The following is a 17542-nucleotide window of genomic DNA, read 5'->3' as shown; positions in this document are numbered from 1 at the left end:
CACGGGGGGAGTGACGTACGAGTGCTTGGAAACAAGCTTTGATACCAAATATAAATACATCCCCACACATACAGCCTGTCCAATGACAAATATATTAAACACAAAATGTAAAAGTAAGATAATCCAGATATCTTTAAAAAAAACTGTTCCCGTTTTTAAAGGATGATGGATTTGGAGAGCAATTAGATTGAGAGATTCTTCCGGAAGCAAGCCCACTGCCTTGTGTCCCCCTGGATTCCCATTCCTGCACGGGAAGGAAAAAGGCCATCACTTTGCTTACCACATATACGGTCCTGGAGTTCATTCTTCCCGGGTGTATCTGCCACCTCACACAGGTGTCATTAAACACTGACACATCGTTAATTTCTATAATTATCTCTGAAACAGAAAAAGAGATAGTCCCCTCACAAAATGCATCAGTGGGTTTTGGGAAAATCCTAACAGCGACCATGTTGGAGAGCATGACTTCGTTTATCTGTCCAGCTAGTATCTGCTGCTCACCATTCAAGCTCTGATTTAGAAACCGAATCAGGCAAATCAAGCTACCCTAGGCCTGTCACCCCATTTATCTTCATCATGAATGATCCTGGCCCACGACCTGACTTGGAGGAAAAGGAAAGATTCCTGCTTGGGTGAGTATGGGTAAGAATTCCAACCTGTGGTCGATCCAACAGGCCACTGGATGCCACTGGCATTCTACTCGTGTGGGGTAGAAAGAGGCCCAGAGCTGCGCCCGGCCTCTCCCCTGGAGCTGCACAGGTAAGATCTGGTTCTGGCTCCTCATGCCACCGGCTGATGGAGCACACTTATTTCCAGGCCACTGCCGCTCCCCAGAGGGGAATGACATGCATCACCACTCAGGACCGTCCCTAAGGAGCAGGTTGGGGTAAACTCCATGAATTCTCACCAGGTCCCTGGATACTTCTGGGACTCCTTGAACTGTCGCTATTTAACCCTGACCTATCAGGAAGCCACCGATTCCTTTGAGTTGTTCTGCTTCTTTTAAATATTCTGCATGAATTTCCTGTAATGAATTTCGCAACGTGGGAAACCGTATCAGGGTCTTGGTTCCCTGAGGTAACACAGTTTCCAATGGCCCCAGTTACTACCTAAGAAGTTGTTCAGATGGGAAGAGGGCATAGCTTTTTACCTATTTAAAATCAAACCCCCTGCAGATAAGTAAAACTATCTCTATCAGTAGATGACATACTTTTGTCTATATTTAAAAAAATAAAAATTAGTCCACCAGTGTGGCTCAGTGGTTGAGCATCAACCCATGAACCAGGAGGTCATGATTTTATTCATGGTCAGGGCATATGCCCGGGTTGTGGGCTCCATCCCCAGTGGAGGGTGTGCAGGAGGCAGCCAGTCAATGATTCTCTCTTGTTAAGGTTTCGATCCCTCTCTTCCTCTCCTTCCTTTCTCTGAAATCAATAAAAACATATTTTTTAAGAAGTAAGATGACTGATCTCCTAATATTACTCATACACCACTCCAAAGGCAATTCCCAAATGGATTATAAAACAGATTTTGTTCATGGCAGCATCATCAAAATGAGGATATGGCTTCCCAAGGTGACTACTTTGAATAAGTGCATATTTGAATAAATTAAATGATGAGAGTTCTGCTATGTTTCCTTTCTTTTTTAATCTGTAGAGTCAGAAAATAAGCAGAACTAACATTGCTTAGAGTAGTGATTTCCTAAAGTATATATTTTAGGATGATTTTTTGGTTGTATTTAAATCAATTATTGCTTTGTATTAATTTTTGTGTGTATTAGAAAAAATAACACTCATGATATCAAATATCTTGCAAAATGTCCTTGATCAACAAATTTAAATTACAAATTTAAGTTTTAAATATAAATGGTTTTAAGAAAACTATTAAACAAATAATACTTTTGTTATAGCAAACATTGTCAAGGTGGCATACAAAAAATTCATGCTTGGAAAACACTGGCATAGGAGGGAGATGGTGGGCTTTCGAGGCTAATGGGCCTGAGTTCAAATCCTAACTCTGCCATTTGCTGAATGGTCCTGTGAAAGCTGTTTAACTCTCATGAGTCTCAGATTCCTCATCTATGAAATGAAAATAACATACTGAATCTCACAGGGTTTTTCTGAGGACAAAATGAACTCAAGCAGTGAGGCCTCTAGCAGAGGTCTGGGTGAGTAAGTTGGTATGCAGTCAATGATGGGTAGAATGCTGGATGGTCTAAACGTTATGCACATGTTCAAACAAACCCAGCCCTGTGGCTATTTACATAAATGAGCCCATTTATCCTGGATGACTATGCTTTTCCATCAGAAACATGTAGAACTTCAAGTGAGCATCACTGAGTTGAAGAGGAAGGTGGACAAAAAAACAAAACAAAATAAGGAACAGAGGCTACCAGGAGGCCTGGAGGCAGTTGGGAGTCGCTGCCAGAGTCAGGTTAGGGGGCTCAGAAAGGATCCCAGCAGATAAACAGTCTGTGTTCCAATAGAGATATTATTACCCCTCTGAGAGCCTGGAAGGAGTGAGCATCAACCTTATAATTATTAACCCACACTCTAAACATAAAAAGCCAAATGACCTGTGCAGAATGAAAGGCAGGATAGGCTTATCAAGAATGAATCAACCTCTTTGATCTTGAGGGAAACCAACTCACTGAACATCAAGCCTCCACCTGGGGTTTTTCCAGACACTAAAGCAGTTACCTAATTCTCAGCTGTCTGGAGTTTCCAGTCCAAACCAGCCTTTAAAAAAAAAAGTCCACCACCCTGCTCGGGTTCACACTCCATTAGAAACATGGACAGATGCATGCTACTGATGCAGAGTCAGAGAGCTCCAAAAAGATTTTAAACTGAAAACAACCGGGGTAAAATGAAGATGGATTCTTCCCCCCAATTTGGAACGAAACATTCAGTGTAAAAAGAGCCGGAAATGGAATGAAAACAGAGAACAGAGGAAGAGGGCAGTCAGAGGGTAGGCAGAAAAGTAGACGATGGGGGAAAAACCCAAAAGTGGCTCAATGGTTGAGCATCAACCTATGACCCAGGAGGTCATGGTTCAATTCTTGGTCAGGGCACATGCCGGGGTTACAGACTCAATCCCCAGTGCGGGGCATGCAGGAGGCAGCCAACAGATGATTTTCTTTCATTATTGATGTTTCTCTCTCTCTCTCTCCCTCTCCCTTCCTCTCTGAAATTTATATATATATATAATTTTTTTTTTTTTAAGTGAAGACTGAGGAAGGCAAACACCAAATATACAGAGGGAGCTGGGACGGAAGGGAAGGTATAAAGAAATGGGTGAAAAACAAGGAAAAGGAAAAAGAAGGGGGGGGGCAGCTGAGCAAGAGCCAGGGTAACCAGCTTCTCTCACTACGTTTCCAGACGCCTCTCCCACCTACCCACCCCGTGATCAAGTGCAGGGCACTATGAATTGATCAGCATGCAAATGGCCCCCTTTATCTGCGGAAATTGAATTTAGTTGCCAATCTTGATTGAGAGCTAGAGGCCTCCTCACAGAAAGATAACAGCTCTCAGGGAGAATGCCTTTTCTCTCTTTAAATCAAAGCTTGACTAACCCCATGGAAACAGCTGCAGCTGGAGCCACAGGCTCTGTGAAAGGTGGCAGGCTGAGGATGTAATTAAAATTAGCAGTTACATAACATGTTTGTTCTTCAAAGTGCCTACAAGCATCGGCTAATTAATAGCTTACTATGCCCCATGCAGACCCACTGGTTTTTCATGCAGTGACTAATCCTTGTACCCCCCGCCCCCCCCCCCCCCCCCTTGCATTCTGAATGGTGGAGGCAGAGCAGCTTAAGCAATAAAGCAAATGGCTGGGTCCAGAAGCCATGCCCCGCTCTCTTACCAAGGGACTCCCGTAGATAGCTCTGGGCTAGGAACGCGTCCCCAGATGTTGAATTCTGCACCTCATGAGGCAGCTGCCTCACTTTCTCCGAATAACTCTTAGAGGTGCTGTGGAAAATGCTATAATAGGTTGGAATGACCATTAAGACTGGAAACCTGGAGTCCTTGTTGTTAGTTATAGGCTTGTCTGCTTTTCTGTGCAGGTTGGGCAAGTCAGGGAGCCCTCTCTAGAGATCTCTGGGTTATTATCCACGCCGGCCCTCTGTTGTTTCTATGGTTGCAGTCTCTAGCCTACGTCCTCTTGTGTTTGTGTAGAGATGACTGAATGTGGAACTGCATGCCACAGACAGGGCCTCAGCAGTGGAGCTGAGTTCTCCATCTACACCAGGACTTGTAGAGGCCCACAAACACCTCGACTCTGTAAAACACTGTATGTACATGTGTATGTGCATCTCTTTGGAGAAAAGTCTGTTTACCCAATTGCCCTGTAAATTCCAAAGAGGCAGCATCTAGCAAAGTACCTCCTACATAGTGTATGCTACATAGATATCTATTGAATTGATAGATTTCATCAAATTTGTATCCCCAAACTGGTTATGAACTATTGCTCTATGGACAAATAATCACCAGCAGGTCACATTTTGCTTTCTCTGGCTAGACTTTCCTATGGAAAACTTTGATTGGCAAGACTCAAGACATCCTACCATAAATCTGCTGCAAGTCAAACCAGAGACCAGATGAAAACTATCTTGAGATTTCCACTCTTCCGCGCTTTGCCTTCGGAGCCAAGAAAGTCAACATTTAGAAATAGATGCCCAGAGTCATGCAGCCATTTGTCACACCCCCAGACCAACCATCACAAATGGTAAGAATCATTGCCTTTTCCCACCTTGTTTCTTAGAGGCACTAGTGGGAAATAAAGCATGTGGAAGCGCACATTTCTCATTCAGCAAGGCGAATCATTTCAGTAAAGACCTGACATGTGCACTGTGCTTTAAACTTTTCAAACTGCTCCCTGTAGATAATCTCATTTGATTCCCTCTCAATAACTCTTTGAAGAAGGGAGAGCAGACTTTATTTTCCCACTTTTAGAGGTGAGGAAACTCAGGGTTAGAGCAAATGATGCCTTACCAGATGGCACACAGCTTCATAGGTGGCACTGCTAGAATCTGAATTGAAGTCTCAAAATTCCTATTCACCAGGAATTCTATTTGGAGGTATATATATATATCCAAAAGAATTGAAAGAAGGATCTCAAAGAGGTATTTGCACACCTATGTGCATAGCAGCATTATTCATCATAGCCAAGAGGTGCAAGCAACACAAGTTGTCCATCAGTGAATGAATGGATAAATACAACATAATAGATACACAGTGGAATATTATTCAGCTTTCAAAAAAGAAGGCAATCTCACCACTTCTGACAACATGGATGAACCTGGAGGACATCATGCTAAGGGAAATAAGCCAGTCACAGAAGGGCAAATGTTACATGGTCTTGCTTATATGAGGTAATTAAATTAGTCAAACTCATAGAAACAGGAAGTAGAATGGTGGTGCCAGGGTCTGTGGGGAGGGGCAGTGGGGAGTTATTGTTTCATGGGCACAGAGTTTCAGTTTTGGAAGATGAAAAAGTCCTGGAGATAAGTTGCACAACAATGTGAAAATACTTGAAAAATGGGTAAATGGTAAATTAATGTTCTATGTATTTTACCACAAATAAACATTAAACACCTATTTTTCATGACATCACCTCTCTCTGAAAAGCTGTCAACATGGGCTAAATTAGGACTTTTAGGAACGGCCCCCTGAGAAAATGGTTCATAGAGAAAAATTCCTCAGCCAGCCAAGCCGAGGAGACAGGAGTCACTGTGATTTAACATGAGCTTCAAAAGGCGGCAGCATAAAATTTTCTATCCCAATCCACCCTCTAAATTTTCAGGATTTAGCTGACAAACTTAAAGCCAGGTGCCCACCCAGGTAAAGGGCATAGCCAGGCGCACGCAGTACACAGAGTGAGGCAGCAATCGAACAGCTTTAGGTTCCTTGCTCCCGCTGGCCATTCGCTTCTAGCAAACAGGAGCCCCGGGGAATAAAATCTATACCTGTGCATGTCAAAGTACTTTCTCTCCAGGTGCCTTTCTCTGTGCACACGGAAGTGATCTCGCCCCCACGGCTCTCGAAGCCGTCTTGACAGGCGTAGTGAGCCACACTGCCCAGGCTGGAGCTGTGATTCCCCACCAGGGACGCATGCTGCACTTCCGGAGGGCGGCCGCAGCTGATCTCTGCAAGGGGAGGCAGCACAGCACTCATCATGACCCCAAGTTCTACCCCCATAATTCATATTGTGGAAATAAACATTTAGCAATGATAGAGGCGACTCATGGGAAAAGAGAAAACACTGGTCCAATTGCAGGTATACAAAGTAAGATTGTTCAGAAGTGCAGAAATTTACAAACTCACATACATAAAAAAACCCCAATTATAAGATTATTTATATTATAGACTTCCTTGGTCAATGAAATAATCCATCTCAGGGTTCTTTTAAATATCAATACTTTCTGGTACCTTTTGCCATGCACCTTCAAATCATTAGCTCCTGAGTAGACAATAATGCAATTGTAGGAGTCTTGTTGCCAAATGAATACTTAATTATATATATATATATATATATATATATATATATATATATATATATAAAATCTCTGAACTTTTTAAAGCAAATAGGGGAAATATTTATAGGAAAAGAACATTACCATTTTAGACCCAGCCAAGAGCTACTTAACATAAGAGTAAAAGAAAGTCATGTTTAGATAATCTACAATTAGAAAAAAAAAATCCATGTGTATCTTTTCTGAAAAAAAAAAATTCAAAGCTAACAATGTAAAAAAAATTAATAATTTGAAAATGAAATTCCAAATTATTTTAACAAAATCTGAGCAGGGAGGGGAAGGGAAGAAATAAAACATGCTACATTTCTCATGTTGTAGTGAGGAGCTCATAGATACACTTTTATTCAAGAAAAAATAATAAATATAAAATACAAAATAAAATGGTCATAATAATTACAAAGGTAACCAATAGTCCTAGCTATACCTAAATGCAGAAAGAAAGAAAAATATGACATCTGGCATTCATTCTGATTTTTAGTTTTCTCCCCATCTGCAGAAAGACAAGAAAATCAAGCACTCCTAATATCTAGGTTTTTAAAACATCAGTCCATTCATTGAGATCAAGCATTCAAAATAGAGAAAAAGATATGATCTGTTTCCAACTCCTCATCAACTATTTTTAGCCTTAGAAATAGGTGGCTACTCTCAAATGAGCTTCTGACACAGAATTGGTGGATTTAATGGAATTCACTCTTCTCCATCTCATATGGATGCAGAACCCCAGAGTTATTTCCTTGAGGGAGGCCTCTCTCACCTTTTGTCATTGGAGTTATCTCAAAACCCTTAATACAACAGCTCAACCCACCTGTCCAGTCACCTGGCTCTGAGGTTTTTTTTAAAAAGAGTTAGTCTCTGGCCAGTGCAGATTCAAATCAAATCATCAGCAGTTATGGCACCAGAATGAGGTGGTCATTTCACAAATCCTCCAACCCTGCCTACCTCTCAAGTCCCATGTCTGCTCACAGAGATCTGTGTCCTGTTCATAGGTGTTTACCAAACACAAGAACTCCTGGCCCTCATCATGTTTTCCCAGCATCAAGCCTTTAGACACTTATCGGCCCAAAACATTCCAAGACATGAGTATATTTGTGTGTAAATGAGCAACCAACTGAACAGGTGGTTAATGTTTCATAAGACTGCCCAGTCATTGTTGACATCTAAAACATCTTCTAGTTTAAGCCAGGGTTCAGTTACACCAGGAAATAGGTGGAGCATCAGTGAAGACATTGAGGGTATAGGTTTATGCAGGTTTATTGGCCTTGAAGCTGGAATTCTAAACAGCACATTGGAGATGTTTGGGAGGGAACTCAGTGACAGATAGTTGGATTAGGGGAGAAGCACAGATACTAAAGGGGTAAGAGTGCAGAAGGTAAGCCCTAGCCAGTTTGGCTTAGTGGATAGCGTCGGCCTGCGAACTGAAAGGTCCCAGGTTCAATGCCGGGTTGTGGGCTCGATCCCCAGTGGGGGACTTGCAGGAGGCAGCCAATCTATGATTTTGGTTCAGTGGCTAGAGCGCCGGCCCATGGACTGAAGGGTCCCTGGTTCGATTTCAGTCAAGGGCATGTACGAGGTTGCAGGCTCAATCCCTGGTCAGGGCACATGCAGGAGGCAACCAATCGATGTCTCTTTCATACCAATGTTTTTCTCTCTCTCTCTGTCTCTCCCCTTCTTTTCTGCTCCCTCTAAAAATCAATAGGAAAATATATCCTTGGGTGGGGAATAACAAAAACAAGCAAACAAACAAATAAATAGCATTCATTGAAATCCTACTGAACACGGGTAGTTTATTAGATACATACTATCTTACTTATTCCTCACAGAAAACCCTGCAAGGTAGATGTGGTTTTTATTTTTTTCATGTAGTTTATAGATATGAAAATAGAGATCCTAACAGCTTAAGTCACAGTCAAAAGCCACACCCCTAATAAAAGACAGAGCCGTGTCCAAACCAAGGTTTGCGTGACCCCAAAGTCCAGATCCATTCAATCTGGGCAGCCTCACAGTGAAGGGGCCCACTCTAGGCCCTGACTGGGACTAATCTTGCAGGTGAGCTGATACCTCGGGGAAAAACGGCTGCATGAAGGAATATTTGAATCAGTCTGTGACAACTCCCTCTGCCCAATCTTGTCTCTAAGAATTCTCCCAGAGCAAAAGAGCTGCTGGAAATAGACTTCCTCTGCAGTTGTGTGACCCCCCTGAAGCTTTCTTGGTACTGATGTTTAACCCCATAGTATGGGGTGTGGCCTGTGTTTGGCCTGGAACATAACCCTGCCACAGATATTGTCAAACTCCCCACCCCCCTTAAGAGAGATGGCAGACACTGCCACTTCTACTCAGAACAAAAGATATGAGAAAGCAGGTGGCTCCTATTAAGAAATAATCAAAAATCAATCCAATGAGACTGCAATAGATAATGAAAATATAGTTCTACATGAAAACCCCAGAGCTCTCACCCTCACAAGGAAATACATCACTTAAATGGAGTTTTGAGCCCTGCAGTTGTGGTTCAGTGATTAGAGCACCAGCCTATGCACCAAAGGGTCACAGGTTCGATTCCCAGTTAAGGGCATGTACCTGGGTTGCAGGTTCAATCCTTGGCCCCAGTCAGGTGCAGAAGGCAACCAATCAATGTGTCTCTCTCACATGGATGCTTCTCTCTCCCCCACCCCCTTTCCAGTCTCTGTAAAATCAATGGAAAAAATATCCTCAGATGAGGTTTAACAAAAAGAATAACAATAAAATAATGATAAAAAACAGTTTCTATCCAAAGGAAAGAAAATAATAAGCAGCACAAATCTTGTGCTGCATATATGTTCATTAAAGCACACGTTTGTCTGGCTAATTATATTATTAAGCAACGTTTGGAACTGCATCAGGAATACAGTCCACTAATTATGAACATGGCTGGGAATATATCTTACTATCCTATTATCTGTGATTTTATTCAAATGACTGACTTCAAAACAGGTCTCCCTGGGGTGGGGAAGAGGGGATGTGCTGTGCCGGTTTGAAAGATCACATTTATATTGTAACTTTATTTCATATCTCGAAGGTGAAAATGTTTACCCACATGGCTAGCTTTTCTACTCTACCCGAGAAGATATTCCAGAAGGAAATCTGGCATCTAATCAATGACTCACTGTATCACCAACATCACCCACAGTGCCTGCTGCTTATCACGCAGTCAGCGCAATAAGGTGGCTGATGACAGAGCACACAGAGTAATAAAAGGCTTTAACCAAGACTGCTTTAGAGACCAATAAAGACCAAGCTGAGAAAGGAAAGGAAAAAGAGACCTATAAGGTCTATAAATTAAGGCAGGCATTTCGCCAACTGCTGGGGAAATGAACGATAGACCTATTCCACATACTGATCTTGACTGAAAAAAACACACAACCATCCCTGACAAATAAACTACTAGATGAAAAGCTTTGGCAAAGGAACAGAAACAAGGATGAAAACTGAAGAAAAATCCCATTAAAGTCAGTTGTCTTCTTTGCCCAGCAATAATAGAAGGAAGTCTCTAACCTTCTCAAATCAGAAGCTTTATGTAATACCTGGAAATTAGTATAATGTGGTAGGTTGTAAGGGTGACAGGCCAATTACACGAGGATCTATATTCATCCCCTGGATCCGATAATTCAGCACTTATACCTTATACTTTCTTCATTTATTTCATTTGTAAAAATTTTCTCTTCTCCTCTTAATGGTAAGCTTTTTGTGGGCTGTGTCTATATCCAATATTTTTCAATATCTCCTGTATTCATGTGAGTAATTAATATTGTGAACATTAATCTCTGTGACACTTATATGTAAAAAATATGCTAAAGAATGGGTCAAAGTTTAACTTTATGACACAGTTTCATGCATTTTATGGCATGTTCCAAATATAGTTTGACCCTCATTCTGGGATCACTTGGGCACTAAGTTACATATATCACCGATGTTGGGGGCTGACATCTAATGTCTCGATCTGTGGCAACTTGAACTTAGCAAATGTTATCATAACCATCAAAGGGAAATGGGAGGGTTTCAGTATGCCACAAAGCAGATCCTCCAGAGTAGCTTATTAACTGCTGACACTAAGCTAATGAGCTCATTAGCACCAAAAAAGCCCATTTGCCTTAGGCTGTGAAAGAAAAAAATATTTTTTGATGTACTCTGTATTCTAAAGTCTTCCACGAACTTAGCCTTGACTAACAATACATTTCCTTCAGATAGAGAAAGCTCATTTGGAGAAAAACAAAAGCTATTTCCATACTAGATACTATTTGTTGACAATAAATGTTATGTGTAATTCCCAAACAATTCCCATTACACATAACATTCATTGTCAACAAATAGTATCTAGTATGGAAATAGCTAGAATCTAAACCCTTCAGAAACTGCAGAGGAGGTTATCATAGGTAAAAACATGGGTGCTAGAAAGAGAAAAAAAGAGTTTATGAGCACATCTCTTATAAGGATCTTGCTTCTGTAGAAGTAACAATGGGGTTTGATACTGTGAGCTGTATATGTACCTTCTTTTTTAAAAAAAAAATCATTAAAATTCTTCATTTTAATGTTCCAGTTGTAAATAGACTATTTGAATCAAAAACCAATATATTAGGTAAAGTGAAAGCTGAAGAATTGTTGACCTTCCCACTTTATGAAAGGAAGTTTCAGAAAAATCTTGAAATTTATTTTATTTTTGTTAATCCTCACCCAAGAATATTTTTTCCATTGACTTGTAGACAGAGTGGAAAGGAGGGGGATGGAGACAGAAGAAGAGAAACACTGATGAGAGAGACACATCGATTGGTTGCCTCCCGCACATGCCCCAACCTGTGCCCCAAATGGGGCCAGGGATCAAGCCTTCAACTGAGGTTCGTGCCCTTGACAGGAATTGAACTGCCACAGGATAAACTGGGGCTGCAGTGCAAGAGTCAATACCACAGTATCTGCCTTTGTCTGCGCCACCTTTTGAGGGGGATTCAGGATGCATGCACAAACAAGGAAACAGTGACTCTAAAGGACACACTGGATCAGAAGGATTTAATTGACATTTATAGAACATTTCACCCAAAAAAGCAGAATATACATTCTTCTCAAGTGCACATGGATCCTTCACAAAGATAGACCACATGTTAGGACACAAAACAAATCTATACAAGTTCAAGAAGATTGAAATCATATCAGGCATCTTCTCAGATCACAGTGGAATGAAATTAGAAATCAACTACAGTAAAAACACCCAAAACATTAAAAAACTGGAGGCTAAATAGCATGTTTATTGAACAATGAATAGGTTACTAATGAGATCAAGAAAGAAATAAAAAACTTCCAGGAAACAAATGAAAATGAACACACAACAACCCCAAATCTCTGGAACACAGCAAAAGCAGTCTTGAGAGGGAAGTTCATAGCACTACAGGCATACCTCAAAAAAACAAGAAAAAGCAACAATAAACTATTTAACCCTACAGCTTAGAAAACTAGAAAGAGAACAATAAGAAAAGCCCAAAGTAGAAGGAAGGAGACAATAAGGATTAGAGCAGAAATAAATAACATAGAGACTAAAAAAAAAAAAAATACAAAAAAGCAATGAAACCAAAAGCTGGTTCTTTGAAAGGATAAGCAAAATTGAACCATTAGCCAGACTCATCAAGAAACAAAGAGAGAGGGCCCAAATAAATAAAATCAGAAACGAAAGTGGAGAAGTAACCACTGACATCATAGAATGCCACTGAATTGTACACTTACAAATGGTTCAAGTTTTATATTACATGTATTTTACTACAATTAAGAAATGTAAGGAGGTTGGTATGTCAAGTAGAGGAGGAGCATGTGCAAAGGCCCTGAAGCTAGTCAGAGTCCGGCATGTTGGCTGGGAAAGGGTGATGGGAGATGTAACTGCAGAAAAGACAAAAGGCCAAACCCCTGTTGGGTTCTGAGGCCATAGATAGGAGCTTGGATTTTATTCTAAATAAAGTGGCCATTCCCATGTTTTTAGAAGAGTTTTAAGCAAGGAGAGAGGAGCATTCAATTTATGTTTCAAGAGGTGCATTCCTGGGGAACGGGCTGGAGTGGGCAAGCCTCAAAGTGGATTCTTAAAAGGACAGTAAGAATTCCCAGCTCGAAAGGAAGATGTGGCCCGTAAGATAGGGGGCACATGTGGATGACAGATATCCGCTCTCACTGTGTGCCCACGCTGCAAACCACCCTTCCTCAATGGGCTCTTACACAGGAAGCAAACACCTCAAAGGGAAGAGCATCAACACCCCTGCCTCCCTGGAACCACCCATGCCCCCATGGGAACTGTCTTAGTCTTTGCCTATTCTCCTCACATAAATGTAGGTGTGCACCTGGATATCACGGTGGCGTAGCTGTCTTCTCTCCTCCCAGACTCCGGACTTTCTCAGTCACAGGATCTATCGCATAGAACATGAGACCCAGACTCCATTTTGTTGTTGATGATAACATGGTCCAAGTGATTCCCTCACCTTGCTCCTGGCTTGATTTTTTTTAGAAACCTACATTCTTTAAGCTGCCACGCACAACTTGCATCTTTTCTGAAAATTAAAAAAGTAGTAACTATAACAAAATGTAGGGAGTGCAAGGTAGAAATACTATCCTTTCAGCCACATATTTCCATCAAGTCCTACCTACGTCAGAAGAGGAGACCACAGCCCAGCCGGTGTGGCTCAGGGGCTGAGTGTCAACCTATGAACCAGGAGGTCGCAGTTTGATTCCCAGTTAGGGCACATGCCAGGGTTGCAGGCTCAATCCCCAGTAGGGGGCACTCAGGAGGCAGTCAATCAATGATTCTCTCTCATCATTGATGTTTCCATCTCTCTCTCCCTCTTCCTTCCTCTCTAAAATAAATAAAAATATGTGTTTTTTTTTAAAAGAAGAGGGGACCACAAGGGCCTGACATCCTTACTTCCAGCTCTGAGGCCCGCTGGGATGGGGGACCCATGTCACAGGCCCCCCTGCCAAGGCAGCACTGCCACCGGGGGACACAGGAACCTGGAAGAACATGAACAACAGGTCCACCAACTGTACCTTCTCTGTCGGGGAAGCCTGTTCTGGGACACAAACGCTGCCATCTGTAATCACAGCTGCTCCCTTCACAAGTACCTGCTCCTCCGCAGCACCCAAGTTCACAGTCAGCTTGTGTTCTTAGTGGAATTCCCAATTCCTGTGGCTTTATAACTCTGAGCTAAAAATACAGTGCTGGCTGGCACATGGCCCAGATTCTGGAGGCCCCACGCAGACTGCAGGGTAAGTAAGGAGGGGTGGGCTTAGAGAGGGGTAGGCACGGCTCTGAGAAGCCTCCGCCATGTGGTGACAGGGGGGAGGCGGAGGAAGGTGTCAGCAGGCAGAGAGCAGTTATTAGAGGAGGGAAAGAAGTGAAGATCTTCTAAATAACAGTTCTCAGAGGAATATAACAAGCACGCTCTAACCTTCTGTATCCTCAGTCCAATAATCCAGATGGAAATCCAATTTCCAAAGTAATACAAATTGTTTCAGATGGGGTTTCCTGTATAAATCCTTAGGGAGTTCTTTGAAATGCATTATGACACATTTTAATCTAAGTTCTGCATTTTAATTGATTTATTGAAAGGTGATAGAGCTAAAATATACTTTTAGAATTTCTTACACCTCAGGATGATAATTAACTATTAAAATGTGTTTCGAGCCTGAAATCACAAATCAGAGTAGCAAAAGGATTAACTCAGCCAAGCATGTCACTGAAGTTACTTAGTTATGCAATAAATTCAATGAAAACTGGGCTTTTTTATATGTTAAAAATTCCTTCAATACAGAAAGTACATTAGATATAAAAATCATCCAGGACCCACCCACCCCCAGTGCAAATTACCACTTGTTAACATTTTTTTAAACCTCATCCATTGATATATATATATTTTTTTTTAGAGATAATGGAGGGGAGGGAAGAGAGATGGAGAGAGAGACACAACATCAATTAGTTGCCTCCCATTTGCACCCAACCTGGGCCAGGGATCGAGGTATGTGCCCTTGACTGACAAACCCACGAGAAACATAACTTTTTTAAAAGTTGAAAAATAAAGGATGGAATTATCATTATTTGCAGATGAAGGAGGATATTATTCCTGGAAAATCAAAGAGAATTAACTGAAAACCTAGTAGGGGAGAAATAGGAATTATTGGGTTTATTCAATTCATTCACCACCCCAAGGAGAAATTTAAGAGAGAATATGAAAATCTCAACATGGTGTAAGCCGTGAACCTGAACCTTTTGAAAACTCACCTTGGCAATTTAATTTGGGGGACTCCCATGTGCCCAAGGCTGTGCAGCTTGAAACTATATCTTCAGGGCCACTGAAAAACCCTTCTTTGCAAGCATAACGAACCTGGCTGCCAGGCCCAGAGGTATAATTTCCTATAATATAGGCATCTGGGACCTCAGGAGGAGTGCCACAGTCTATTTCTGCAAATGAATTAATGTCAAATGCATTATTATGTGAATTTTCAAAATTCATCTCTACCTCTACCCCATTCCTCCTCCCTACACACACAGACCCCAGCCATAGGTTAAATAGGCTGGTTCATTTCCACATGACTTTTGGGCATGTTTCCAATGATTATCTCTCTTCAATCTTTTGACCCGCCAAAGGGAATAGCATCTATACCTGCACAAAGCGGAACGAATTCGGCAATCAACCTTCACTAACTCATACTAACTAAAGAGAATCCTAGTCCGATGAAGTGAAAATTTTAAATTGCAAAACACCTTATGATATATATGCCTTTATCATTTTCAGGGTCACTTTTGAGATGCTGGTCCCTACCAGATCAGCAGTGTTTTACAAGCTAACGTAATGGTTACCATCAAAATATCTATTAACTGCTACAAATCCCCAAAGTTTACTAATTTTAGCTTTTTAACATAGCCCCTTCTATCTTGATCAGGTTGTTACTTGCTTATTTCATAGGTTGTATAAATGTGCAAAGGAACTAGTAATATCCACCTACCCCCCCAACAGAGACCCACAGACAGAGGTGAGGGCTGCAGAAAGTCACCACCAACAGGAATGAACGCACTTTCCGATCTTGCATTCTTCAGCAGAAACCCACCTGTGCATGACGTGGCATCTCTGGTCGGGTGGAAAGGCTCGGGGCCACTGTCTGGCAAGTATCCATCCATACAGTAGCACTGGAAGCTCCCATGAGTGTTCACACACCGTCCACCTTGCCCACACAGGCCAGACACCTCACACTCATCTATGTCTTGAGACCCATCCCAAAGAGAACAGGGAGAGAAAAACAGAAAAAAGAAAAAATGAGGTGGGGGGGGATGACATTGTGACAACCATTTCTCACATTCTCAGTCTATGCTTACAAATGGACGCATTTGTGTGCAATAGTATCATGAATTTTATTTTACTTTTTAAGGGGTCTTCTCAGATATCCTTCACTAAGATGTGCTCAGAAGTACTTGTGACCTTGTTCTGGGGCTTTGTAAAAACCAACAGCCATCACCAATTTTCTGACACCAAATCAAATGAACAAAAAAAGAGCATGTGAATAAATGTCAGCCCTGGCTGGGTAGCTCAGTTGGTTGGAGCATCCCCCTGTACATCAAAAGGTGGTGTGTTTGATTCCTGGTCAGGGCAAGTAGGGGAGGCAACCCCATCGATGTTTCTCACACAGGTGTTTCTCTCTTTCTCTCTCTTCCTTCCTCTCTCTCAAATCAATAAAAACATATCCTCAGGTGAGGATTTAAAAATTCAGTTACTATAAAATAAGAATGGCCTTAATCTCATACTAAAAATATCTAAAGAACTCCAAATACAGAACAATTTATATAAGAGTGAAAAATGCTTTCAAAAATGAACATAGGATACCAAGACAGATAGTAAGGGGATATTTCAGAAAGATCTCACTAATTTTACCAAGATAACAGGGCCTTAAAACAGGCTTCGAGAAGGGTAAGCCAGGCTTCTTGGCAGACTCCCCCTGACTAAGGATTATGAGAAGTAGCAAGTACAGGGGTAAGAAAAACATACAGTAATTTTGACAGAAATACATTTTTTTCCAAAAAAAACTATGAACAGCATAATTTCATAAAAGAAGGAAGAAAATAATCTCAAAATTCTTTTAAATCTGTTTGTGATTTTACTGAAATTCACTATATTCTCCTTTTTCTTTGTTTGTTCTTTGGTCTTAGACCAATGAATACCTCATCACTCACTGATCATTGTTTGAGAACCAGCAATTCACTCAATTGCTGAAGGAGCCCATACAAGCTACCAATGTTTATTATTATCACTAGTGGCCCGGTGCACAAAATTCATGCACTGGGAGGGGGTGGGTGGTCCCTCAACCCAGCCTGCCCCCTCTCACATACTGGGAGCCCTCAGGGGATGTCCTACTGACAGCTTAGGCCTGCTCCCTGCTCCCCTTGGGGAGCGGGCCTAAGCCACAGTCTGGCCTCCCTTTGTGGGAGGCGACCGGGCTGATCAGGGGAAGGCATCAGCCCCATCACCCCGCTGCTGCAGCCACTGCCAGTCATCGCAGCCACCAAGGTGTTTTCATCAACACAGAATCCAGTCCCTTCATCATGAAGAAATGACAACTTTCTTTAGGCATTTTCAAGATGTGTCTTTCATAGGATATGATATTTCTTTATTATTATTTTTTTATCCTCACCTGAGGATATGTTTCCATTGATTTTTAGAGAATGTGGAAGAGAAAGGGAAAGACAGAGAGAAACATCAAAGTGAGAAGAACACTTTGATTGGTTGCCTCCTGCATGAGTGCTGACCTGGGCCCAGGCCAGGGAAGAGCCTGCAACCTAGGTACATGCCCTTGGTCAGAATTAAACCCAGACCCTGTGGTAGGCAGGCCGAGGCATTATCCACTGAGCCAAACCAGCTAGGGCAGGATATGATATTTCTTAGCCCCTCCAGCAGCAGACCTTCGTTTTTTTCCTCCAGGAGTGAGGTGGAAAAACCCTACATCACCTTCTTGGATTCTTATTAC

At 41.8% G+C, this 17542-nt stretch overlaps 1 protein-coding gene across 3 annotated transcripts in view; it reads right to left on the bottom strand.

The window, feature by feature from the left end:
• Positions 1-17542, bottom strand: part of SUSD1 (sushi domain containing 1) — a 78297-nt gene that overhangs the window by 41345 nt on the left and 19410 nt on the right. For 2 of the 3 annotated variants that reach the window (XM_070430880.1, XM_070430882.1), the window contains exons 4-7: positions 15635-15787; positions 14808-14987; positions 5966-6145; positions 281-378 (exon numbers count right to left, since the gene is read on the bottom strand). In XM_070430880.1, coding sequence (XP_070286981.1) covers positions 281-378; positions 5966-6145; positions 14808-14987; positions 15635-15787 — 611 coding nt within the window. The remainder of the gene's footprint in view (positions 1-280; positions 379-5965; positions 6146-14807; positions 14988-15634; positions 15788-17542) is intronic. The other variant, XM_070430881.1, reaches the window with a different exon arrangement.

Source organism: Myotis yumanensis, unplaced genomic scaffold (genome assembly GCF_028538775.1).
Source record: "Myotis yumanensis isolate MYYU_CA2020_CCGP unplaced genomic scaffold, mMyoYum1.0.hap1 SCAF_12, whole genome shotgun sequence".
In the NCBI taxonomy this organism is placed as follows: Eukaryota; Metazoa; Chordata; class Mammalia; order Chiroptera; family Vespertilionidae; genus Myotis; species Myotis yumanensis.
Note: the sequence above shows the minus strand (reverse complement) of the source record. Positions and strands in the feature narration are given on the sequence as shown.